General features: G+C 31.6%; 1 protein-coding gene across 1 annotated transcript in view; it reads left to right on the top strand.

The window, feature by feature from the left end:
• The window catches only part of LOC141578037 (uncharacterized), a 102,229-nt gene that overhangs the window by 8,554 nt on the left and 66,768 nt on the right, over positions 1 to 26,907 (top strand). Inside the window, exon 3 of the mRNA XM_074366595.1 lies at positions 6,914 to 7,026. Within this exon, the coding sequence (XP_074222696.1) occupies positions 6,914 to 7,026 (113 nt within the window). The remainder of the gene's footprint in view (positions 1 to 6,913; positions 7,027 to 26,907) is intronic.

Here is a 26,907-nt window from a genome sequence, read left to right as displayed (position 1 = left end):
AGAAATAGACTGGAGTTGGAAATCTGGGTTTGTATCTTTGCTACACTGCCTACCAGTTTGTATGAATTTAAATAATGTATTGATCATTTCTGAGTTTTGATTTATTTAATTGTAATTCAAGAAAAATAGGGCTAGACTCTGGTATTCTTTTCAAAGGAACATAAATTGTGATTCACTATTCAACTTTACCATACTTCAATAGGAGAAAATATAATTCATAAGGTAATAATTAAAGAATATATGAAAAATTTAAGAATATAAGGTAATAAGAATAACTTAAGAATATCACAAATATCTGAATTGGTACAAATTATTCCATGGAAAATATTATACTGATTCATAAAATATTATGCTTTCACAATATCTAGAAAATGTGTTAAATTCAGGTAAAATACATGTATATTTAAATACTATAATTTGTAACTCATATTAAGAATACAAATCATATTAGCTTTACCTGAAAAATGAGGTTTTTAATTATATAGTTATATCCTGAAGATATTTCAAATAGATGCACATAAAATATATGATCTTCATTTAAGCTTTTGAGATTAATAACATGGTATAAAATAAATCTGAACAAGAGTCTCTACGTAGGTACTATCTGACTACCATTCAGACAACCTGAATTTTCTTAACAAGTGGAGTGCCTGGACATTCTTATGATTCTTAAGAACTTTGTTCCAAGAACACAATGCTTGGTTTGAAAAAGAAAGTGCTCTAACGGCTTTCATATTCTCCTATCACTCCCATTCATTAATTTAACAGCTGCTTATTGAGAGCCTCTTAATATGGTAAGCATTGCATGAAGCATGAATTCCAAACTTTGACTTCACAAAGTTTAGCGTACAAAGGAGAGAGATGGTTAATAAATAATCACATATGAATATTAAATTACAAAATGAAGTCTTGTAAGGAAAAGTAACTAATGGGATTCATAACTGACAGCTTATTTTCAAATCAATCAAGCAATGTATTACAGAAGGGAGTAAAACAAGATACTGCAAATCCTCACAATGATACAAGTATCATAAAAATAAATTTTAAAACATACACTTTCTCTCACTTACTAAAATGAAAAATAAAACTAAATCTCTCATTGTATAACAAGCTATTACATGCTGATTATTTAAAGTTAATTGCAGAAAACTAGCTTTTGATAAATGGGAAAAAATTTTTCACATTGTCCTCCTCTATCATCTTGGATAATTTAATGGTAAAAAGTTCTAAATATTATAAAAACTATTGGATTATTTAATGAATCTGAATGAGTGTAAAAATAAATCTGATATTGCATGTAAAATAATTTGTATGTTTATATGTACATTAGTAGTTCAAATCTTTTAATGTTTTGATTTTATTACTGTGCCAAAGACAGTGAGACAATGACAGGGTGTTCACTAAAAAATGGGACATAAGAATGTGTTGTAGTTCTAGACCTGGTTCTACTGTGAACTTCTTCAAGTCTGTAATTTCTTCCAGTCCCTATGACTTCTATTCTGAGGATGAAATTGCATATTTTACCTACAAAGAGAGGTTTTTAAAAACATTATATTCAAATAAATGTTGCAACAATAGGCTCTGAATTACTTGTTTTGCATACTATCAACATGGGTCTCAGTGATTATAGGGGTCACTAGAGTCCATGGGACCTCCATTTTTATTTATAGAATAAATTAATATTTTAGACACTTTTTTAAAATGTTTATTTCAAAGCCCAAAAGAGAGCCATGTATTAGTTTCCTATTGTTGATGAGACAAATGACTGAAAACTTAATGTCTTAAACAACATAAATTTATTATCTTGCGGTCTGGAGAACTGAAGTCCAAAATGTATTTAACTGGCCTGATTTCAAGGAAGGTGTCAGCAGCTCTGCATTCATTCTAGAGGCTCTAGGAGAAAATCTGTTCCTTATCATTCCCAGCTTGTACAGGCTGCTTGCCTTTCTTTCGCTTGTGTCCCTCTTCCAGTTTCATAGCCAGCAATTGCTTCACTTGGACTTCTGCTTTCATTGTCATACTTCCTAGTCTTTCTCTGACCCTCCTACCTTCCTGTGATAAGAACACTTGTGAGCAATTTGGGCCCATCCAGATAATCTAGGGTAATCTCTCATTTTTAAGATTTTAACTTAATCACAACTGTAAAGTTCCTTTTGTCATATAAGGTGACACATTTAAATATTATAGGCATTAGAGCCTGGGCAATTTTGGAGGGCCATTATTCATAATATAATATCATACATAACATTGTAACAGTCTAGCTATGAAGTAAATAGGTTTTCAGACTTTTTTGTTACAAAACTATTTTTCATTTTTCTCCCTGACAATGTTCCTTATTTTTCTGAAAAAAAAAAAAAAATACTCTGAGCATTCAAAGTGGGAAATATTTTATTTTTACATATTTATATCAAGAGATAATGTTGAAAAAATCTAGAAAATTATTTATTTAACAACTAGTTACCCAATGACCCTGCAATTCTAGTACTAGATATATTCTCAAGAGAACTATGCATATATGCTTACAAACCATGTAACACATGTTTATGGCAGTATTATTTATTCAAGACCCAACTGGGAAAAAGAAGTCCACTAACAGTAGAATGGATAAATTAAGGCATATTTAAAAAAATGGATTCCTATGTAGCAAGGAAAGTTAAATTTCATACTATTGCTATAATAAAACAAAGGTAATGCTGAATCAAAGAAAACAGAAGTAGAATAATTTTATTATGCAATTTCATTTATATAGACTTTTAAGACATGGAACACTAATTTGTCATAAGTCAGTGTAAGGGTTACCCTTGGGATGGATTGAGATAGTACTGAACTGGAGGAAGCATAAGCAGGCACTCAGCACTGCTTGCAATGTTTTATTTCTTGATTTGAAATTTGTTTCATTGGTGATAATTCTACAGTATGTATAATTTTGATTTATGTAAACTTCTATATGTATATTATAGTTCATTGAAGCAAAAAAGCCAATATTATAATATTAGCTTATAAAAGTATATTACCTATATAAAAGTATAACTCAAATATATTGTGGTTCTAAGTGACACATTTACAAAAAACAAAAAAAATGGATACCAAAAGGTTGAAGGTAAAAAGATGTTCCAGCTCAATTCTAATAAATGAAAATTGTAGATTTATTACTATCAGATAAGATAAAGTTTAAGATCAACTCATTTTAGAAACAGTGTCATCTCATAAAAACAAAATATCTAGTTCACCAGGAAATACAATAATTTTTACTTGTATACACCTAATAATGTAGCCAGAAATATATTTAAAAATGGACATATCTACAAAGAAATATATAAGAATCTGCAATCATATTGGGAGATTTCAGCATATCTGTTTCAGTATCTAGTAGCTCAGATTTAAAAAATAAAGTTAGCACAGACACCATTTGAACAGGGTTAACAAATTTATTCAAAGGATATACTGAATGCTGCACCTAGCCTCTGATATATACCCATTATATAAGGCAGAGTAATAATCCCAGAATAATGGTTCCCTTGGAACCTGTGAGTATGTTATAGCACTTGGCAAAAGGAACGTTTCAAATGGAATTAAGATTACATATGTTATAATAGGAAGATATTTGAATTATCAATTTAGGCACCATTGAATTACATTAGCATTTAAAAGCAGAGAAGTCTCCCCAGGTGGAGGACAAAGGCAGTAGCAGCAGAGAGAAGGCAGAAGGGGAAACAATAGGGATTTAAGAATGAGAAAAACTTGGATTGCCATTGCTGACTCTGGAGATGGAGGAAGGGAGCCACAAACCAAGGAATGCTGGCTATTTTGAAAAATTGAGAATAACCCCAAGCCATCAGCCAGCAAGGAAACAGGGATTTTAGTCCCACAACTGCATGAAACTGAATTCTAGCAACAGCCTTCTGAATTTGGAAGTGGAAGCAAATGAAATTCCAGAGGTTCTAAAAAAGTAACATAACCAAGCTGATACCATGATTTCAGCCTTATCAGGCTTTAAGCACAGAATCAGCTGAGCTACTCTCTGCCTAGATCCACATAACTGTGAGACAATAATGGGTATTGTTTAAGTTTGTGGTAACTTGGATTAGGAACAGAAAAATAATATGCTTGTTTTTTATAAGAAAACCAGGCATATAATAAAATATTTACAATATCCTACCCATAAAGCTAGTCTCAATAAAAGTCAAAGGATTAAATTCATACAGAAAATGTTATCTGGCTATAATGCAAATGAGATACACATTAGTAACAAAATATAACTAAAGCAACTTATATGTTTATAATTTAAGAGACATACTTCTAATCAGGGAAAAAAGAGAAAATCATAAAGGAATTTAGAAGGCAGGTTGACAGTTTGATAGCATTGTTAACCAAAAAGTATACCCTTGCAGAGTATACCTTATGCAGTAAAAAATATGAAAATTTAAAATTGTAAATGCTTACACACTTCAGAGAAATGCTACATAAGTGTTTTAAGAGTGGACTTTTACAAGAATGTTGATGAAACACACTGAACAAAGTATATACAACCCAAGTATCCATCAATAGTCAGTGAATAAATGAATTGTGGTATATTTATTGCAGTAGATTTCTATACAACAATGGTTCTCAAAATGTGAACCATGGAATTCTTCAAAGTCCTGAAACATTTTTCAGGAGTTCCACAAAAACAAAACTATTTCCATAATAATAGTGAGATATTATACACCTTTTTTCTCTGGGTTGACATTTGCCCTCCTGTACAAAAGTGATGGTGGGTATAAAACTGCTGGTGCATTAACACAACACAGTTAGTTACTTCAAATTGTACTAGTAGTCATTGTCTAATTATTTCATTAAATGGCCACCCTTTATTACACTTCTTTTTATTGACCAGTATGACAAAATGGAAAAAAGTGCAAAAAAAAAATCCTTTTTTATGCCTACCAAAATATTATGATTGTATTGAAGAGAAACAGTTTGAGCGGGCTAGCTGAGCTAGCCACTTTTATCATGGAATAACATTTTTATTTGAAAGAATGACTAACAGATAAACTATGATTAGTCACATTTAGGTATTTGGTATATATTTTCCCCCTCCCTCCAAAAACATAAAACTGTTTCCCTGTTCAAGGAAGATAAATGACAGGATTTGCTGTCAATGATAAAATATGAATTTTTCAAGTATAAAATTAGAATTTTGGAAAACTTAAATCCACCACTGTCAGCTTTAGAGCTTCCCCAAGCTTAAAGATTTTCATGAGATGAGTACAAATAAAAATAGGTGTGATTTTAAAATATTTTATAGTGAAATATATCGATATTTGGAAGATCTAACTCTGTGAACCAATATATTTCAAATGACCAATGCATAATGTCAAAAAATGCAAGAGTGAAAAAAAATCTATTAAAAAGGCAGGGTGAATCAACAGATTTTAATGTAACAGAGTGCAAAAAAGTGATATGGTTTCAACTCAACATTGTAACTAGTCAAGTTTTTGTGTGGTATCAAAGAAGAGTGTCCATGTTTATGTGCAAAAGCTAATAGAATACTCTTCCCTTTTACAATTAAATATCTAAGTTAGATCAGGGTTCTTTATATACATAAAGCGAAATAACATATTGTAAAATATTGAACAAAGAAGCAGATATGAAAATCCAGCTACGTTCTTTAATAGGCCAAATATTAAAGAGATTTGCAAAAATAGAATACAGTGTATTCTTTTAAATTTTTGTTTTGGAAAAGATAGTTACTTCATATTATTTACATTATTTATATCAACATGTAATGGGCTTATTTTGGTTATTTTTAAATAAAGTAATAAACGCACATTTTAAAATGTTTTTTATAAAAAATTAAATAGGGTAAATATTGGCAGATCTAGCCCACAAAATCTCTTTGGAGTTCTTAATACATTTTTAGAGCAAGTAGGCCTGAGACAAACAGAAACTACTGCTATTCAGAAGTGAAAATATATCATAATTTCAGTACAGACTAATTTTACCTATATATTGTTGGGCAAAATAGTAAGTATATAAAGAAAAGTAGTATAATTCCATTGCATAAAATTCTTAATTCTCACACTTACATTAAGAGTAAAAAATGAGAAAATAACATACAGGCAATTCAAACAAAAATTTTAAAAAATAGCCATCTTCATTAGTTTTAAAAAAATTATATCCCATGAATGTGCTCTTTCTTATTTTTAATTTGTCTTCTCTGGTTTATAAAGTGTCAGTTGTAAATCATCTTTTATATAATTGAGCTTGAAATTATATGCAATATATTATTAGAAAAATAAGTAATAAATTATTGGGAAAAATATCAGACAGATATTTGTTATGTAAACATACGCATTATTAACCAAAAAGTAATTTGCATCTATTAATTTTAATATCACTTGCTGAATTTTGGCATCTGATACAACAGAAGCACTTCTCATTTATAGACACTTCAGCTTCAAGATTTCATATTTAGATCACATCTCTTTCTTTAATATTAAATTTGTCTAAATATTTCCCACTCTATATTTTAAACTTTCAGGAAAATAATTTATTTGACAAAAATGTCTTCTAAATACTGTTAAAATCAACAGCATAAAATATGCACCAAAACTTACGCTCGTAATTTATTTCCCAAAGTTTGAATTGATCAATATTTTCATATAGATGATATGTATGATAGATATGATAAACAGTAATGCACATACACATATACATAAATAAATGTATATTTACATATACTTATGTAATTGTTTTTGATGTGTGATATGTTCTAATCAACATGTCATAAATTAACTCACACTACACACACACATGCGCACACACACACTTATACAGAGTTTGGGGATTTGATAAAATGACTTTTAATACTTTCAACTTTATTAGGTAAAATGTCGATAACTCTAACAGTTAATCCGATTTATGTTTTTAGGTTAACAGGATTCCATCTGCCACCGCCAGTGACAAGTACCAAATCTGTGTTTTCACTACGTTTGACCAGTGATTTTGCAGTTAGTGCTCATGAATTTAAAGTATATTACAAAGGTAAGTAATGGTAATATAAAAGGACCACTGACCAGTTTTTAATGCAAAACCAAATTCTACAGGGTAATAATAGAAGAAAAGTCGCCCAGAAGGAAGATACAGTGCATCCTGTTATGTCAAATCTTGTACCAAAATTCACCTTCTGAATCATCATCAATGTATAATAAAATACTAGACTTGGCAGGCTTTAATGTCTCATTGCAGTGCACCTAGACAGAGGAAAACCTTTCCCTTAAATCTTCTTAGATGATATCATGACATCACCATAGATAAGGTTAGATCTTAATTAAAGGGAACAAAATGTGAGAGTAAAAGGAAACAAGGCCTGATTCGAGATTCAGGCATTACAAACTCCACCCTATTCTCTTCTGTTCTTTGCCCCTCTGCCTTAAAATAAACTGGTAATTTGGGTTCTCTGCAAGTTAGAATCAAGAGAAGAGTCCATTAAGAGAGAGAGTTGACATTTTCCATTTTAAGCCAGTCTTTCTAGTCTCACAGATCCATGATTTCTTAACCACAAAGAGGCAAACAAAGAAGTACTTAAAACTGAAAGGTTTTTATCTGAAAGTTTGGTACAAACTCATTTGGCATCAAAAATCTGACCTAAGCTGATTTGACTAGAGGTCATTTATAATCTTTATACGTATTTATCCTGCATAGCATGGGTACTCATGTTTCACCATACAAATGTTGTTTGATAATGGGGTGATACCCTAGGCTCTGCTGATGGTATAAAAAATGTACAGAATCTGCACTTTTTTCCCTCATTAAAATGTGAAAAAATTCTAAAGGTGAAAGTAACTTGTTCCCAACAGTTTCAGATTGAGGTCATGTAGTTGTAATTTCTTTTTGAGGTGACTTCACAATAAAATTTCACTTAGTTTAGGAAGGAGCCCCTTCTACATCCATAGGAATAGAATAACAGAATTCAACTCACCTTCCCAGGACCATATTACCAGAATGTATCACATGAGATCCAATATCGTCATAAGAGACACACATATACAGTAGCAGCAGTAGTTACTTTTTAAAGCACATAATAATTCAAAATATGATATGTTTAAAGAGCACATAATAAAACAATCATGTATGAAATAGAATTGCTTAAATATAAAGGTTAACAGTTTGCATGTGGGGAAAATTTTAAACTAAACATTTCATACAGTGCTTTTTCCCTAGTGGGGAAAAATACCCTCTAGCAAACAATTGAGTAAACATATTTTTTTCTTTTTTATATCCTAAATAATGCCATATTGCAGCAGTTGTAAACACTATTTTTACCTAATATATTTCTGAACTATTTTTCTTGTCTAGCATGGGAGGATGCATTCCAAGACTTATTTTTCTCCATTGTGACTGTAATAATCATTATTTTTTGAAGGTCCTTTCACAATGGTTATTTTTATCTTGGCAACTTAATTCATAGTTTAAAACACTACAGGCAGAAAGGTTTAATTTTAAGTGTAATTTTGGCAATATTGAAGGAGTTAGTAATATAATAATTTTCGTTAAAGGCTCCGTAGCAGAAAACCTGTACTCTGTCCATCAAAGTATAAAGATATTTTAGATTAGTTTATTCTTTTGGCAAGTACTACATATACTGAAAATGTAGTAACTTGGAAGATGTATTATAATGTTGTCACATTTTCTGGTTTGACTGTCAAGTTTCATGAAATATACTCAAAAATATTTCCATAGCCCTCCATTGTTTCTACACATACAACATCAAATTTGTCTGTCTTTTCTGCTTCAGTGAAAATGGATTCATATATCTTCATGATGTTTAAATGTATGGTTGGGAGGTCCTGACTTAAAATATGAAGTACTAGGCATCTAGGTGGTATTGACGGATTGATTATGATGCTGTTGGACACCTTCAGGTATTGATTTGTGATGAGTATCCTCTACCATGTGTATTAGTTTTCTATTGTTACCATAGCAAACAACCAGAAATTTAGCAGCTTAAAACAACAAAAATATATTCTCTCACAGTTCTGAAGCTGTAAAGTCCTGATGATCTCTGTTAGTTTCTTGACTCAGAGTCTCACAAGGCTGAAATAAAAATGTCAGCTGGTTAGGCTCTTATCAGAAGGTTCTGGAAAGAATCTACTGCCCACAGCTTCTAGAAGTCTCTCCCTTATATGTAAGCCCTGCAGCTCCAAGTCAGCAACTGGTGCATTAAATCCTTCTCATACTTGAAATCTGACTTCCCCTTCTTAAAATATCTCTCTACTACCTTCTTTTCTCACACATCTCTGACTTTAGATAGAGAAAATTCTCAGCTTCTAAGTGCCTATGTCATTAGATTAGCCTTAATTATCCAGGTAGACCCAATCTCCCTTTGTCAAAGTCCTTAAACATAATTACATCTGCAAAATCATTTTTGCAATTTAGTATGACATATTCACAGGTTCCAAAGATATTGGTGTGGAGGGGTGGGAAAGGCTTCATTTATTCTAACACACCATATGCAATACTATATAACATTTTACAGGGGAAGGAGCTACAAGCATTTATTTATTTAACAACAGCCAATGACACTGTCAAGGCCATCTGGTGTATTGTGAAGTCCAGAAAACTTAGCTTGAAATTTCAAAGCCTGTCCTGCAAATTTATACCTGCATTTTTTTATCTTTGTAGGATGATACTACAATGTCTAAGTCTCATTTTCATTTCATCTCCCTCTGTATAATCATTTACTAATTATTTTCTTTGTCTCACAAGAAAGTTTCCTGAGACTTTGTCCTTACATACTAATATTTATGAGATCTCTCTTTATTAGAGATATTGTGCATTTATCTGTGCTTCTCAAACTGTGAATGATGAACCATATGCATCAGAATCACCTGGAGAATTTGTTAAAATGTAGAATTCTTGGCCCCAATTACATATCCTGAATCAGACTGGAGTGAAGCCCTAGAACACGTATTGCAATTCCAGTTGCAAATCCAGTGTGGAATAATTGATAAATGTAAGTCAGTCTGTGATCATCACAGAATTTCCCTGTTGTTACAAACTTCTGTTGCCCTACTGCTGCCTACTTACTTTAAAACTGTGGCGAGTGATGTTCCTGTTTCAAAAATTTGATTACGTTGAAGAACTCCTATTTATTGGAAACACTTTTAAATTTCTTGAAGTCAAAGCTGTGAGGTGTTAAACATTTGTGGAAAATTTTCCCCCATTAATATCTAGCTGTATGTATCTTTATTTTTCCTCATTGTTGTGTGCCATACACTTGAATTTCTTGTCACTATTTTCCAAAGTTTGTTTCATAGAACTTTGGTTGCATATGTTTGTCAAGGTTAATAAAAATGAATGAGTAGAATACCGTTCTGTGAAGCAATATGTTTAGGAAACACTAATGCATACTAAATTGAATAGTCATATAACTGTTTTTCAAAATTTGATGAGGCGAAAACTGGTGGATCTGGGTTCTACAGAGCACACAGTAGGAAGTCTCTTGTCTTTCTAGATCTGCCAAACAGAATTCAAAATTTATTTGTTTCTCTACTAAAAGTTATTTTGTATAATGGACTCCTTTTACATTTTACTTTCAAATATGCATAATCATTCTTTATAGGTGAAAGATTATACAGATATAGCATGGAATATCTTATCATCTTAGAATTACTTATTGTGGAAACAAAGTAATATAATCCAAGCATACAGTGGGTTGTATACATATTATATGTACTCATTAAATATTATATGTATGAATTGGCTACTTTAATAACCAGAAACATCTCAATGAAAATTTCAGCATATTATCAGTGATCTAATTCAATGATCAGAAAGAGACATAAAATAAAAACATAGTCTAGGAAACCACTTCAAACACAAGGTAGCTATTACGCCATAATGACTGTTAATGTGCATGACTAAGTAATTAAGAAATTATAGGGATGAAAGTCTCAGCTTTGGCAAACTTGCTGTTAAATTATTTTCATTTTAATTCATAAATGTAAACATTTAGCCAATAACACTATTACTACTAGGTAATATTTATAGAGTGATTTCTTTGTGCCAATAATACTTCTAAACATTTTATATGGATTTTCTCACTCTAGAAAATCATATAAAAAACTGTAATGAACAGTAATTCAGTAAAGCATTAACCTTAATGTAAAAATATGTTTAAATGCCCTAGAGATATAAACTGTATACATTTTAGAGACTTATTTTATATCTAACTATAAACTATAATTTCATTCTACTTAAATATATATGACATAAAATTTAGTACACAAGAGTACTACAAAAAAAGAATTGCTGATAAGCTGTGTATTAAAACAATATGAAACATAAAAGCTGAAATATTTTTGCATACATTATATATTCTGTGTTCTTTTTAAACGCTTGACATACAAAAGAATATTTATACTATTTACTATTCTATTTTAGCTATCTGTCACAGATGTTTAGTAAAAGTTTTTACTTGAGAATATCAAATGATTATAGTGATTTTGAATTTTAGGTGTTATTTTTCAATTCCTAAGCTTTAAAAATTTGAACTGCAGCACCATAAAATTTAATGGCGAGATTACAATTTAGAATGAAGTCAATTATGCTTCCAGCAAGACAGCTAAATTGTAGCAAGAAAAATTTATGTAATATAATTATATATAGTAAATAGTTTGCTAGCAATGAAAGTAGGTTAGGTTCATAAAAAGAAGTTAACGGATCTTCGCCTTAAATATTTTTAAGAATAAATGAGAGATATCATTCTTTTAAAACATAATAAAAGGAGATCTGATACATGCAAAGACTTTTTAATCTCTGATCAAATTCAAATATTTTGCCTTTAGAGTTCCATAAAGTCTGGCTTAGGTACTGAAATATCTTAATAGTTTTGTATTGAAATATCTTAATCCTTAAGTAACCTTCTAGCTAAGTCCTGAGTGCCTTCTCTTCCTTTTATTTATTTTTTTATTGAAGTATAGCTGATTTACAACGTTATACTAGTTTCAGATTATACAACATAGTGATTCAATATTACATTCTACCTTTTAGTGTTTTTCTGCTCACAATAGGCTGTGAGAAGCTTGAGGGTGTAGAACCTATTTTACTTGTTTTATAAATTGCCTCCTATTGCAACACATTCTTGGCATATTGCCAGCACTTAAATGCTTGTTAAATTCAATTGATACATAGGATTATCTAATAATTTGATCAGTAATGAGGAAAGATTTAATACATCTCCCGCTTTCAAAGAATTAAAACTCCAGTGAATATGTTAAAAGGCAGATGTGGACTATGTTTCAGCACAGTATTTACATAAAATAAATAAAGTTTAGAACAAAAAATGGCCTTGTATTTGAGAAAAGACAAAATTATACTTAAAATTATTTTTACTTTTTATGGATATTTTTCTTTCTTAAAAATATTTACTTTCTTTAAGCAAAAGTTTCTTTATGAAACATTTTAAAAATACAAAAGTACTCATATGGCATAAGAAAAATCAATAATAAAAAACTATTAAAGCCAGTGACATATGACCTACTTTTGTGTTTCATATGGAAAAGATGGGGTGGCATTCAAGATTATATTTTATTCTCCAGAAATAAAATTATTAAACTTAGTATGTTATCTCATTTCAAATTAAAGTTTCTTCTTTTATAAGTGTTGTTTAATGTGTCACATCTGTCAACTGCTATACTTTATTATTTTGATATGAGTGTTAAAATGATGTTTGAGACAGTGATTGGTTTAAGATTTTAAGTATATGTTAAATATATCTTTTGTGTTTCGTACAGTTAAACACCATCCATTGTGATAAGTTGTTATAATTGATAGTATACAACTAGTGGTTTAAAAGAAAAGTATACTATGAGCTTGGTTAAGGAATTAATCTGTGGATTTATCTTGATTTCACTCTTATCAAAATGTAGTAAATTAGCAAAATATAATTGTATGTTTATTATTCGATTATAAGTATGATAGCGTATCACAGAAAATTACATTTGAATAGGTTTCTTCCTTATAAAAATAATTATACTCTTTAACAGAGCACCATTTACTATAATAAAAAAATAAACTAATATATATATTAATACATATTAAAAAATAAAATAAAATGTGCAAATCAAATATTTCAGTGAGAAAAATAAAGGACCATAGTATCAATCAACCTTGTAGTTTATCTATTCTGTATATACAAGTTTGTATTTTCTAATTCTGAACTCCTAATTTATCCCTCCCTCCATTTCCTTTTTGGTAACCATAAATTTGTTTTCTATGTCTGTGAGTCTGCTTCTGTTTTGTAAATAAGTTCATTTGTGTCATTTTTTTAGACTCCACATATAAGTGATATTCTGTCATTTTTTAGACTCCCAATATAAGTGATATTATATGGTATTTGTCTTTCTCTGTCTAAATTACTTCACTTAGTATGATAATCTGTAGGTCCATCCATATTGCTGCACATGGCATTGCTTCATTCATTTTTATGGCTGAGTAGTATTCCACTCTGTGTGTGTGTGTGTGTGTGTGTGTGTGTGTGTGTGTGTGTGTGTGTGTACATGCCACAATTTTCCACATACTATATAAGACAACATAGTTAACAAAAATGTATTAAATATATCAATAAAATTATACTTTTCCAATATAGTGTGATATGTTATCTTGTCTAGAATATTCTTTAGGTTTTGTATACTCTTTTAATTTTATTTTTTAAAAGTGAACCTGTAATGCTAATGGATGTGAGAAGTTCCTGTCAAAACCTTAATTAATGGGGTGCCAAGATGAGAAAAGAAGATGCAAAAAGCATGTTTTTCATTTGGTCATAGGTTGGGGGCATATAATCTTAGTACTTTCAAAGTCATAACTGGCTAAAGTAGATGGCAAATAGATGATGAAATATCAAAAGAAATGCAAGAAGCAATATTAATGAATAATACTCTTTGATCAACATGTTGATGCTTCTTCATGTAATAGAATATGAATTGATCTCAAGGCATTGGTTGTTGGACCCTCAGTATTATTCAGATAACTAAATGCTATTAGTTATTGCTCTTTTACCTATTACATTAAATGATATTTCAAACTATGTACTTAAAATATTTGAATATTTCTAAATACTTTTCTTCACATTCATTTGCATTTCTAATACTTATTTTGGTTATCTGCCATCTTTGAGAGCACTTATCAATACTTTTGGTCCTTACACCATGCTTTGAATTGAAAATTTTATTTCTCCTTTTACAAACAGATCTCTGATAGCATACTCTTTTGGTCTTAATTGGCAAGGACTAGTCATCACTTGCTATGCTTCATACAACCTTTCATTGTGCTTTTGCATGTAAAACATACCACAGTATTTATTTCTCATAAAGATATTTAAAGGGATTTTTTTCTACAAAATTGTTGTTCCCATTTGTATTGATTTTACATTGTTCCATAATAAATTGCCACCATTTTGTGGACTAATACAACACAAATTATAATCTCATAGTTTATAGGTAAGAAGTCTGGCATGGATCAGTTAGGTCCTTAGTTCAGATCTCACAAGGCTATAGTCAAGATATTGGCTAGTACTGTGATTACACCTACAGCCAGGGTCCTATTTCAAGTTTACTGGTTGCTGCTAGGGTTTATTTCCTTGCAGCAGTGTGACGGAGGTCCTTTTTTCTTATCAGATATTGACCAGGGATTTTTCTTAATTTTTATAGGCTGCATGTGGTTCCTTAACATTTTCCCACACACACATCCTCAAAGGCAATTCACAACCTGGTTTTCTTCCAGCTTCGCTGGAGTATATCTCTCTGACTCTCTTCAGTTGGCTAGGGAGGAGTCCTGCATAGCACAACGTAATCACAGGAGCAACTGCCCCATCACCATTGCCACAATATAACCTCAGGAAAGGTGCAACTATCCCATCATACCCATGGGTTCCACCTGCGTTCATGAGGAAGAGGCAGAAATCTTAGAGCCCATCTTAGAATTCTGCCTAGCATGCCATATTGAGCGACTCTTTCAGGTGATAGTTCAAAACAGTATAGAAAATACATGAAGAGAAAGAACAAAAGGTTAGAAGATGCATTTATAATTAATCAATCAAAGTGGATCCATGCTTATCTAAAAAGAGATACAGTATTTTTTATATATTCTCTCCTTACTCTGGAAAATTGATTTCAGCTTAGTAAATAGCACATTTTTATATTCTATTGCATAAATTAGATGCAATTTAACTATAATCTTATAGTGTGCTTCAGATTTTTATTTTTCAAGATGATCACATTTTAATCTGAATTTATTTTTCTTTTTAGTAAGAAATATAGGGTAATAGAAAGAGTTTTTTTACAAGACCTAGTATTTAAGGCTATCACTCAGATGCTGTGAGACTCTATTCTTCATAATGTAAAATGAGTAATATAACACTGAATCTACCAGGTTCTTTGAAGATCAAGGGAGTTAATGATGTCAAAAAAGTGTAGAACCTGGTATTTAAGCAAAATTCAATAAATGTTAGCTAACATCTTTGCTGTTCTATCATATATATTCAATAGTATATATTGGTAATAATGATATATATTCATATATATTACAATGTTTAGTCATGCCTTATAAACTCTGAATTTCCATTTTCTCAAAAGGAGCAATATATCCAGTTATTTGTTTTGTCTTTCTCAAAATATTGTTCAGGTAAGAAAATTACCCCAGTGTTATTTGGGCTAAATAAGTTATGCAGTACTACCCTTAGGTAGGGTTTCCCTAGAATCACACTACTGCCAATGGGGTGATCAGCTTGAACCAACAGTAGAAAAGACACTTTTCATACATGCATACACATGTGCAGTCCTCTTTCAGTGAAAAAGCTTAAAACCTTGACAGAAGCTACAAGAAGTAATCCTCTCAAGAGCTGTAGCTCTGAGCTAACAGGTCAGTGCTAGAGACAGAACTGGAACATGATGAGGCAGTCATTACAATCAACTGGAAAAGAGGGTACAATGGAAGAAAGCCAAATCTGGAACAGAAATTAATTGAATAATACTTCTTACACAGATACAGTCCGTTAAGTAAGTGCATACACAAAAATTCATAAGAATTTTATGGATAATTATAAGGGCCCTGAAGCAAAGAACAACCACCTTCATACAGACATTGTGGCTAGGAGAGGTAATATCTAGAACTGAAAGCAACAATATGTGCCAAAGTGCAACAGTGTTCTTCCAGTCATTTTGATTAAGTATAGTTATTTTCTACTATTGACAAAGAAATAACAGAAACTACTTAACCATTCGTAAAAATCTTATAGTTCTACGTATCTACATATTATTAAGGACTGTGAAAGTTCTGAGATTTTTGCCCTACTTGAAAGTTAACAAGTTAGCCTGCCATGGCTTCATAGATGTTGGCAGAAGACACAAAACTACTGAGTCAGGGACAAAGGGCTTTACTAATACAGCAACGTAAATAGAGTACCAGCAACCATTCGGGTTTCTCAGTTCTCAAGGGACAATGAGAAGAGGGCCAGGTGATGCCCACATACACTGTGGGTTGTGTGTGGAAGAGGAAGTCTTGAGCTTAGGGAAACAGGATCTATTATAACAGATAACAAGTAAACAGGCCCTTTGCTCTGGAGGAAGATAATATTGCCATGTTGTTGCTGAACAAAGAGAGTCACTATCTCTGCTTACAAAAGGTGGAAAACATGAGAGACACATGGAAAATTGTTTCCCCAATGCATGTGTATAGTGTTCTAATACCACAGGATTTGGATTCAATAAATCTTACACAATTTTTAGTCACTTAAAAAAATTCCAAATGAAAGGTATCTGTAAGTATTATTATACAAAGATCCTCACATGCATAGATGTTAATCTAAAATTTTGAAGAATTTTTATTGGCCATATTTAGTATTTTTTGAAGCATGTAATAAGCTACAACAGTCTATATAGACTTTTGGATAATTTTGTAAACATAATATGAAAATAATGAGCGCTCTCTCTTTCCTTCTTTTCCACCCTCTGTGTTTAAGGGGCATTTGTTGAACTCTCTTTCTATAGTGTGGGATACATCTACTCCATCATCATTTCATAAGAATTTCTCCATCTACATTTAATTGTACAGTCTCTCATTTTGTCCTTTGTGCTATTTTTTGTTTTATATGAGGGTAATACTAGTTCATATGATGCATTGATTATTTCCTAGCACAGTTATCACAACATAAATTCCAGATGACTCTAACTAATTAAATTTAAAAAATGAAAATGTATAGACCATGAAGAAACATAGTGAAATATTATCAGCTCATGGGAGAGGAAAGCTTTCAAACTACAAAAACCTAAAGGAAAATATGTCACTAAGGAAAAGATTGATAGATTAGACTAAATAAAATGTGAAAACAGCTGAATAATAAAAGTAATGAAAAAACCATTTTTATATTAAAAGGCAAAAGAAAATATGGATTTAAAATCTGAAATCTATAGGATATATATTATATTTACATTTATATACATAAAACACTATAGATACAAAATTAAATAGAAAAAAATTTTTGCTTGTGATGAGAACTCTTAGAATTTACTCTTAACAAATTTTATATGTAACATACATCTGTGCTAATTGTATCAATACTGTTGTACATTACATTTATAGTAATATTTATCTCACACTGGAAGTTTGTACTTCTTGAAAACCTTAATCTAATTCCCCCTCCCCCATCTCCTGCCTCTGGTAACCACATGTCTAATCTCTTTTTCTATGAGTTTGTTGAAACAGTTCATGTCCTTGCTTAATATTCTTTTATAAAGCTAAAAATACTGTGGTTTTACCAATAAAAAGGCCTGAAACACAATCTTGTCTATTTACTAATGCCTTCCAAAACAGCTATTAAGCACTTACCATGTTCTAGACATTATATTAGGTATTAGATAATCTTCAGTGTGGCTCTCAGGATGCTTATGATTTGGTGGAGAAAAATAAATAATAGCAACAAATTTCCTAAGTTTACAAAAGTGCATCCTTTTACATTGACACAAAATAATTTGGTCACACAAATATTATTGTTCACATCTACAGATGAAGAAAAACAACATCACTGACTTTTTAGATAGCAATAAGCTGGAGCCGACTCCATTAGGAGAGCAAACTGCTCACTGTGACTCCTCTTTCCAACTCAGCATTCAGTGACTTCATGTTGATACTTTGAAATTGGTTATGTTGGGAGTATTTACACCGTGGAAATTAGCAAATTTTTAAAAGTAGGCTTTTTTTGTTTTGTGTTTTCCAGAGAACTAATTGTTAAACATTTACCAGCCCAAGGCAATAAATAGCAGACAGACTACTGGAACTATGGCCTCATTCTTTATATCCTGCACATCTTTCTGTCTTACATATGCTGGTGGAAAGCAGGGCTTTCCATGCTTCCCTGTTCATAAGAACCACCTTTAATCTTGTTTAACAGCTGATTTTTATTTGGAATGTCTGCGTGGGGCTCAGGATCCCAGATTTCTAACAGAATCTCATTGGTACCAATCCTGCTGTCCCACACAGCACAAACCACATGATGCAAAATCTTTCATGCTTTGTTTTAAAACTTTCAATATCAGTTTGGTCATCGTGTAATTCCAAAATACCATCAATCAGCCATATTTTACTGGCTTCAAATAGAGATGGGATTTGTTGCAGCTAAACTATTCTACTTTTCCTTCTGTAACATGGTTGAAATTGATGTCCATAACTTTTCATTGTTAGAAATAAAAATCAGCTGAAAAGGGTGTTCTCTGCATTCCATCTTGTTAGTTCCACATGTTATTATTAGGAAGCAATGTCATTTTACAAATTACAGAGTTCCTCTATATTTTTAACTGTTGATTTCTGAAAATAATGAGTTCTAAAATTTTCTAGTGAGCAGATTGTAAGGGGATGGAACCTATTATGCCATCTTCAATTACAGCAATGCCATTAGCTAATTTTGCAGTTGTCACTAGCTCTTGATCTGGGGAAACAATGAGTAACATTGATACTGACCATGAAATCCTTTATATGTAAATTATCACAAATCCAAATTTTGTTACAATAATTTTTAGGATACATCTTAAGTGTCTTATAGTCTCTAAGAAAACAAACAACTTGGATTTGCATTATATTCTCTATGAACCACCTCAGCGGCATGGATGTATTTTAAATATATAATACTTAGCAGCAAACATATTATAAAATTATTTAATGCTTTCCTAATCTAAAGTTCAAGTTTCTACTTCTTGTAAACTGACTATACTTCAATTAAAAAATATAAAAAACAAACAAAAGACGAATAAATTTTTTACTTTTCTTCTAGTTTCTTTCTGCAATGGCTTCTCCTGAAACCTTGTCCCTGGATTCATTAGTAACATGTAGGGCATTCACATTACACACTTCTCCTCATTTGGATAATTGCATTTTTTGATATATTTATTTACTGTAATAAATATTCATTTTAGATAAAGAATCAGAAGCCTGGCTTGTCCCACATAAGTTGTCACCCTCGAGGAGAGTTCATGCACATAAATACTCCCTGATAGATCCTCCACCAGCTTTGATGTCCCCAGGGTGAACCACAGCTGCCCTCCACCTCTCCAGGAGATCCTCCTAAACAAGGAGGCAGAAAGAAGAGCACCTCCACATGCTGATCAAAATAACAACAGGCGCTTAGTTTAGCAATCCTAAAGGGAAAAGATTCCTTTTTCCTCCCAGCATTTGAACCTTAATCACAGAGATGAATTCTCATTGGACATATTGGGCCAGTTTCCATTCAAGATCAATCATGACTGCCCAGAAGATGATTAGTTTGGCCTACATCACACTCCCAATCCTTAGGTCAAAAGTCGAGGATCATTTCCGAAAGAAGAGAACATGGGATCACAGAACTATCACTGTCCACTATCGCCACTCACTACCTATGTGACCGTGAGCAACATACATGAACTCTCTATGCCCAGCTTCCTCATTTTCAAAATGAAGAATAATGCCTTCCTGTAGGACTGGTTTAGTGTTGAGGTGATGCATGTAAAAAGCCTAACACAGTGACTGACATTCAGTAAATGCTCAAGAAATATAGCTCTTATTACTCAGTATTATTATTTCTTCGTCTTGATGCCTTTTATGAAAACAAGCTCTTAGAAGATAGAGATCAAGTCCAATCAAATAATAACTGTAGTCTTTATGGTTTTGCCAGAATGGATAATTGTTGGAAGACCTGGTTTGCTTCAATTGAAAAGTAATGTTTTCAGTAGATGATGCAAGGATGATGACCTATGAAAATCTCTTACAGAAAGGAAGAGATGAGGTAGAAAGAGAAAAAAAGAGTTGAACAAAGATGAGCAAATGGACCATTGAGAGCAGGAGAAAAAATACAGAATAGCTTGAGATGATTAAATATTGTCATGAGAGACATTTTAAAGTTAGATAGTGAGGTAGGGAAAAAGAGAATTACACAAGTAGCGAAGCACGAAAGAAAAAATAACTAAAACTTTTTAAGGCAGAAAAATATGAAAAGAATATCAATTGTCCTTGGTTAATGAGAAAATTATAGCAATAAGATCTATATCAGTAGCAGTGGAGGGGTGATAGAAAGAAAAGTTTGGCATAGAATTGATAAGAAAAAAAATCAGTTGATTTTATCAACTGATCTGCCCAAATGTCCCCAGAAATCCCTATGGCAAGGACCACTGATCTCTCAGATGTATCACCCCAGGAGCAATGTGAACCTTAGTTTGGGAAATCTGACGTGATAACTTTGGCCTATGCATTGGTTCACTTTATATCTGAACTTACATTCTGGGCTTTTCTTTTAGTCTAGTATCTATATTTGAACTGTGTTCTAGTTATGAGAACTAAATTCCTATTCTATTGGGAGTCAAGTAGAACACTTGTTTCCTCATGCCCCCACTTAACAGAATGTCTTTTCAATTCTCTACCTGTCTGCTTTGATTTTCTACTACTGGGGCTGCCATAATCCTGTAATAGCAATACAGGGAGATAGTGTCAAATTCAGGTACTGGCCTTTTTTAGTTTGGTCTACCCACCACTCTGGAAATTCTTATATCTATCTGTAGTATTTCTCCATGTGATTTTTATGGTTTTGAGAAAAGGAACTTAACATTTTAGTAAAAGATGAACTTTGAAAGGTAGTAATTTTCTGTCAGAGGCTTTCCCAAATTTTTGAGTTTGATGTAAAAGATGAAACTGGGGCTGCCATAATCCAGAGAAGGTCACGGAGACCGGACAAAACTTGCAGAGATAAAAAATGTCTTTTTTTTTTTCCTTTGCTCCATTGAGTTTGAGTTAATGGTAGAACATTACATCTATATATGAAATAGAGATATTTGCAAGTTTTCTGAATGCAGAAGATTGATGAAAAGGAAGTGAAAAATAAAGATTTTTCATAAAGTTAGAAAAAATTTAAGAGGCCAAAGCTGACATTTGTTTAGTATTCTTTGCCCAGAATTGCAACTTCATGTGCAAATACACTTGAGGAGAAAGATACAGAGAAATAATTTATAATCTTTTGTGGCTCATTCTTTGTTATTGGTGATATATAACACTGTCAGCAGTTCCATAAGGAATGACACTTGATGTGAAAACCAATGTTTCAGACATTCATTTATAGTTTATGGGTATTGATTCCATCAGGGAGAAATTGGAGATTATTGATTGGGACAAGCAGACATAGAGAAGGAAACATAACTAAGAGATAAGGGATTTGTAGAAATTAGAAAGAAGATTGCTGAGAAATCATGAATACTCTTTGGAAAGTTGATCAGATCTTTAAGGAATTGTTTTTGTCTTAGATATAATAGCAGCAGTATGAAACAAGATAAAAAGAGTAAATTGTACTTTATGGTATCTATGAAAAATTTAACGATAATATTTGAGCATAATCTAATGAGTGCTGATTAGATACCAAATTTCTCTGAAGGAGTATTTGATCAGACCATGCCTGAATTACTTTATGTACAAATTTATGAAATTCATGAGAGTTCTGAGGAGAAAGTACAGAATTTATTTTTCAGGTTTTATATAAAGACATGAAAATTCTGTCAAATGAATCAGGGCAACCGTCAGATTATATGGAAAGGAGATTACTGAAACTAATGCATTTTTACCTCTTAATTTCCTGACAAGTCTCTAGCACAGGGGTCAAAAATTGATGTCATATAAGTTTACATAAATAAATCCTCCCAATATACCCTAGCAGTTTCCATTAGGGAAGTTTTTTGGATTCTATATCATTTAAATTATTTAAACTAGTATTTATATAATAGATTATTTTACATGGATAAAAGATGGATGTCCCAAAGTAATTACAGAGTTAGGAATTTCTCTTAATTTGAAACGTTACACATAAGAAGACATTTTTTTCTCCTAATGAGGAAGGTGATATTAACTTTATTATTTTTCTCCTGTGCTTTCTTTAAAAAAGAATAACTGAAAGTTAAGGAGAGAAAGCTATATACCCCATACCATTCTTCTTTTGACTTAAGAACTCTAACTGTGCAGTCAGTTTGAGGTTTAAGTCACAGTTTGGTGTAAAGGCCTGGAAATTTTCAACTAATTCAGTTTGACCCTATTCTCAAATATGCTTTTATCTATGGAATAATTTGGGCCTTCTGCTGTTTCTGTTTTTTCCTCCATTATCATGTCTACCATAAATATACTATCAATATGATAAGGAATTGATAATCACAGAATTACTAACTCAGGTTATTAAAAAATGATTATCCTTATATACTTAAAAATACTACAGGGTCCTTAAGATAAGAAATGTACCTAAAAATCATGTTAGCTTACTTCCTACCTGGTAGCCCCTGTACAAACAGTACAATATTCACACCTTCATAAAGTTATATAATTCCTATTTTATTTCTTTTTTAATGCCCAGTTGTGACCCTGTTAAATATGGCTATTTTCCTTGTTGGTTGGAAGTCAATCTCTTCATTTTTGATATTATGGGATAAGCAATGGTTACTTAACTAGTGGTTTTAATCCTAGTAAACGAGACTATTAAATTCTATGATATTTGGTAGGTCCCTTTTGGCACTTCCATGTTCCTCATCTGCCATATCCAATCCATAATACACATCTATCTCCTAAAAAGCTTTGAAAGCGTTCTTTGCATTTTTTTCTATATTTATTCCATGAAACACCTGATGTGTTTGATCCCATCTCTACCACCTCCCCTCCACCCTGCCACCTATGTACACCCTCTCTTCCTTTAAATCCAAACTCTACTGTGCTTAAAGTGGAATATTTTAGAAATGTAGATCTGTTTGTGCCACCTCCACATTTAATCTATCAGTGTTTCCCATCAGTTTCAGTACAAAAACCAAAATTCTTAAGTTGTCCTGGAACTCCCTGTAAAATCTGATTACTGTGAGTTGATTTTCTTTTCTAGCTTCTGGTATTTTGTCTATTCTGCTCTTTTTCTGCAGTTCTCTTGAAAAAGCCATATTCCTTTCAATGTCAGAACATGTTTTACTTACTACAGTAACCATAAACTCAGGTCTGAAACAGTGTCTCTCTTTTTGTTTTTAATCTACTAAATTTAAATAATATTATAAATCTTCCCATTTTAATGATAGGCAGAATCTCTTAAGTTTTGGAATATTTCTCCCATCTCCATTACATGTTGCAGGAGGGTTGGGTGCAGATGTCAGAAAGAAATTCTCAGGGATATAATTATATATAATCTTTATTTACTCTTCTCTGACATTCCCTGACAGCAGGTCAGAAAACTGCTATTCTTGTCTGTTTTATTCTCTTCTGTATCCCTAATAACTAAAAACAGAGCATAACATAAAGCCTAAAATGAAGTTATTTGTTGAATAAGGAAAAGTATTTATGTTTATCAATTTAAGCTAAATCCACACCTCTTCTACAATTAGTCTGTTTCTATATTTGTGTATAAAATTATAGCCTTTTCCTAGTGGGTCACTATCCCATCTTGCCTATAAATTAGTCTTGAAATTATTTTCATTCTTCAATACAATGTCATAGATTAGCTCTACTTTTTCTAGGAACAAGACTCACAAAAGACTTATTTTTATTTATGGTAAGTGTAGCCACATTAAATTCTTTAAAGCCCAGGAAAATAACGTAACAGGGTAACAGTAAAGACTACTGCATAATCAGAGAATTAATACACAACATAAGTGTAGTCAAACTCTTTTTGAAAATGGTCTACCCAACAAAAATCTTTAGGCCAAACACTACATATCAGATTTTCACTGCTGAAAATCTTTGATAGCCTGCTGGTGTAAATATTTTTACCGTATTGTAATTTGATTTAAAAAATTTAAAAAAAAAAACATGATGAAGAGTGAATTCCTTCTAGTGAATTCTTTGTTCCAACAGATATCTAAAACTCAGGGGAAGCATATAGATACTAAGACTTTCTTCAGGGACCATCTTTCTCAGTACTACATGGGACCTTTCTGGAAGGACATATGAATAACAAATGTTTCCATTTCAAATACTCATTGTCCTTTAGCTAAACTGTCTAAGACTTCATCATTTTCAGAGTATACCTTAATACATAATATGAATACCTTGTTCCCTTTTTTCTAAAGAGTGATTTTCTAAGGAGTTAAGCTGACATTTCCAGCAATTGCAATGACATTACCTTTCTCAAAAAAGACTAAGTATTTTTTAAACAATTTAAGAATTTTTTGCACATCATACCATATTAAAAATAATTATGCTTGGGGGGAGGGTATAGCTCAGTAGTAGAGCCTATGCTTAGCATACATGAGGTCCTAGGTTCAATCCCCACTACCTTCATTAATAAATAAATAAATAATTATGTGCCACCCAATTAAAAAAAAATGATGCTTAATAATTCACTTCCACAATATGATATATGTAAAAATAGGAATTCTAAACATTAAACCAAATTAGCACCATTTTTTTGTTTTATAGGTTTTAATTTGGAACTATATAAATATTTTACAAATCAAAGACAAAATTAAATTAATAAAAAAAAAAGCACACTCTAACAAATGAACAAAACTGCTTATTAAGTTGGTTCCATTGCAACAGAGAAATAAAAGTTACTTGCAGTGATTTCATAACAAAATTCAATTTATTTTATCCCTGATGGCATATATTCTAAAGACAAAACTATAAACCTTATTTATATCTTTAAATCATATTCTGTAGTCTTATTAGCAGTAAAATTGATACTGTTTTTAAAGTGATTTAATATATATATACTCATATATATATACATGTGTATATGTATATAAATTAAAACTAATTTTAATCTAAATGATTTTCCTTATAATTATTTTATAAATTATAATCTTTGTCATATGGTACATATGAGGGAGATACGTTATGCTTTGTTTCTATTTTAAAGCACACAACACTTTTTCTGAAGATCAGCAGCTCAAAATAACAACCAATTGCTTATTATTTTGTCACCACGTATGAGATATCCAACATTTTAAATAAATCATTTATTTCACAGGTCCAAATGATAATACTAGAATAAACTAGATAACTGACATTTTGTTCTATGAATGTCTCCCAAGACTCAGACACAATATGGTTCCTATTTAAATATTTTCCTAAAGGTCTCTAAAAGTATGGTTCTGCCTACTTGTTGCCTCAATCGCCCACACTGTCAGATACTTGCAAAAGATAATATGATCTATCTTAAGAAGATTCTAGTTATTTGCAAGTGGTAGAAATTTTATCATAGGTTTTGTTATATTTCAACTATATCACTATTTATATAAGAAGTTAATGTACAACTCTCCCAATGTAACTGCTATTGTTTTAATTCCTTTATATTACTAACAGAAGGCATAAAATAATATGAATTACTAATAAATTTGTTAAGAACTTGTCTTTAAAACAGGGAGGTAACAATTCAATATGATAATTTTTAAATCCATGAAGAACAATCCCAAAATTATGAATAAATGGTACTTACGGAAAGTTACTACCCATAAAAGCAACCAGAATACTGAAAAATAGTTGCAAAAAATTTTTAAGCACTCTGAAAATTAACCTAAGGCTTGTAACAATTCAAGGAGTGTTTATTTGAAAAAAAAAAAAACTGGTTTAATGTAATTAAGAACAATAGTTTGTGATGGACTATGTTGTCCCTATTTCCTTCTCCCTCTTTTCAGATGTAGAATAGCTTTATCAGAAACCTCTGTCCCCAGAGAACTGTTAATATTTTAACTGTCTTTGCCCTGACCCAGAGCTTCTCAATGAGAAGAGCCACCTCCCTGGGAATTTATAAAAGGGAAAATACGGAGCAATTGTTTAACATAGTAACTGCTTCAAGAAGAAGTGAGACCAGTTAGTGCAAACAAAAGTCTATCGAGAAAACATCTCATGTGGTGAATGAGATATTCATAGGGGGCGAACATCTAACAAATTTCCAGAGACTTAGAAGATCACATGCATATAGGCTGTGTTCATGCTATCTGACTTACAGCCCTCTGCAAGCAAGAAGTGAAGGCTAAGGCAGAGTTGCAGATTGCAAGAATCTTCCATGTGTGCCCAAGCACACAGAGCCTCTCAGGAAATGTCAAAGATATATTAGTTTAAGGCATTTAAAGAAACTGCTATCCAATCATTAGTCAAGTACTGAGCTAACTGAGCAGACTTCAGTGGTCAAACATAACAGGGGACAGTGACTTTAAAAATTAAACTAACCAAACAGTAATCCCCACAACAAATAGCCACAACAGACCCACTAGGGAAGAGAGTCTGATTTCCAGAAAGTACACACTATATTTCTAGTCAAATGATTCTGTCCAGTTTTCAACAAGAAGTTATAAGATATGCAAAGAAACGGTAAAGTATGGCACATAAACACGTGGGGGAAAAAAGCAGTCAATAGAAACAGTATCTGAGAAAGCCCAGATATTTGACTTTTTAAAGCAG

Source organism: Camelus bactrianus, chromosome 6 (genome assembly GCF_048773025.1).
Source record: "Camelus bactrianus isolate YW-2024 breed Bactrian camel chromosome 6, ASM4877302v1, whole genome shotgun sequence".
Lineage (NCBI taxonomy): Eukaryota > Metazoa > Chordata > Mammalia > Artiodactyla > Camelidae > Camelus > Camelus bactrianus.
The sequence above is the reverse complement of the archived record's forward strand: the minus strand, read 5'-3'. Positions and strand labels throughout refer to the sequence as shown.